The sequence below is a fragment of the Anneissia japonica genome, unplaced genomic scaffold (genome assembly GCF_011630105.1).
Source record: "Anneissia japonica isolate Jap-2015-1 unplaced genomic scaffold, ASM1163010v1 scaffold426_len1935630_cov189, whole genome shotgun sequence".
Lineage (NCBI taxonomy): Eukaryota > Metazoa > Echinodermata > Crinoidea > Comatulida > Comatulidae > Anneissia > Anneissia japonica.
Genome location: NW_022713172.1, coordinates 521,510 through 523,030, shown reverse-complemented (window position 1 = coordinate 523,030; position 1,521 = coordinate 521,510). Strand labels below are relative to the sequence as shown.

The 1,521-nt window shown below is 40.1% G+C and overlaps 1 protein-coding gene across 1 annotated transcript in view; it reads right to left on the bottom strand.

Moving 5' to 3' along the window:
- Positions 1 to 461, bottom strand: part of LOC117108351 (hemicentin-1-like) — a 51,540-nt gene extending 51,079 nt beyond the window's left edge. The window contains exon 1 of the mRNA XM_033250344.1: positions 169 to 461. Within this exon, the coding sequence (XP_033106235.1) occupies positions 169 to 316 (148 nt within the window). The 5' untranslated portion in view covers positions 317 to 461. The remainder of the gene's footprint in view (positions 1 to 168) is intronic.
- Positions 462 to 1,521: the final 1,060 nt, after the last annotated feature.

The window sequence follows — 1,521 nt, the reverse complement described above, 5'->3', positions numbered from 1 at the left end:
CCCCCCCCCCCCCCAACATTGCGCTGATCGTCGTTTGCTCAAGGATCCACGGCTCGGCTAGAAGGCGTTTCGTCTCTTAATACAATTTCAAACAACCCACAGGCATTTATCAGGGAACAGTTTCACTGTTCCCTGCATTTATAAACCTGTTATCAACTAGTTACTTACCGACTCGACTACTGCTGCTGAATTCCACCCCGGCCATTAAGCCCACAAATAATATCTTGAAAAACATCATCTTCAGTTGTAAAACGAGAAAACGTTGTGTTGACAATGTTGAGTTAAGAATCGCTATAATTGTCAGCGCTGTGTGCATACGAATGGCTAAAGTGAAAAGCAACAGTGCGTAACACGGTTTGACACTACAGATGGGCTGAAAATTCTTACAGCCAATGTTTCCTCAGCGTAGCGTATTCATTTCACTGAATTAGGTAGGTGGCAAGAAGCCAACCACTGCAGAAACTGCAAAAGAAGCTATAAAATTAATGAATAATACACCACAGAATATAATTTCACCACGTTAAATTCACCGGGCAATGAGTCGTGCAGAAAATGCACGTTAAATGAAGAGATCCAAGTGAGTTTCCGTAGTTGGTTTCTCAATTACAACTATCATGTTCATAAAATTTAAAATAAAATCTACAATATGGCGCCATTGTTGTGTCTATTCTAAATATTTCGTTAAAACATCACCGTAAAAACAAGTTCAATTTTAGTAATGACAATGTTTAGTATTTGTATCCAGTGCAATGTTCCATTGTTTTAATTATTTCGCTGAATATATATGCCTAATAAATATTAAGAGTATTTGACGACCTTAATCTAAAACGTTCTTAAAGCGAGTAAACCGGTTAGTAAAAATTCTCTCATTAACTGTTTGCCACCCATCTTCTCGGGGGAACATCAGCTTCAATGTATGATTTCATAAGTATAGAATTCTACAGAAAATTACTTTTTAGCAAATAATTTATGCTCTTCTTTTGGTTTTATACTTTATATTTATTCATTATACATTTTAAACCCAATTAACTTCTCTCTTTCTCACTAGCTCTCACCCTCTGTTATAGTCCTATTTACGTTGTAAAAACTTTTTTGGGTGGTATAAAAGTGAGGGCGCTATATATTTTTGAATGGGCTGCTCGGCGGTCGCATGTGTGTGTTATCGTTGTTCCGGTACACGCTGCCGTCGTGTGTACGGTGGTCACTCATGCCTTAGTTGCGGCTTAGGTCCTAGGCCTAACTAAGAAAAATAGGTTTGGTCTATGTCGTCGTACTCGAATCTACCTCCGTCCGGTTGTGTCAAAACTGTCAAAGAGATTTGTGTTGAGAGGTTGCCTCAGACAGCAAGAATAATAGGAAGGTTAGTTGTAGGCCTACCTACCTTTAAGTTCCTGTGCAGTTACAGTACGGCGAGTACTGTATGTAGGCTGAAGACCATAGCTCCCCGATGACGATGGAAGCCGGGGCCCGACGCGATTCTATGGAGAACGCAACCCCATGACGCGCGCGCAACAAATCATT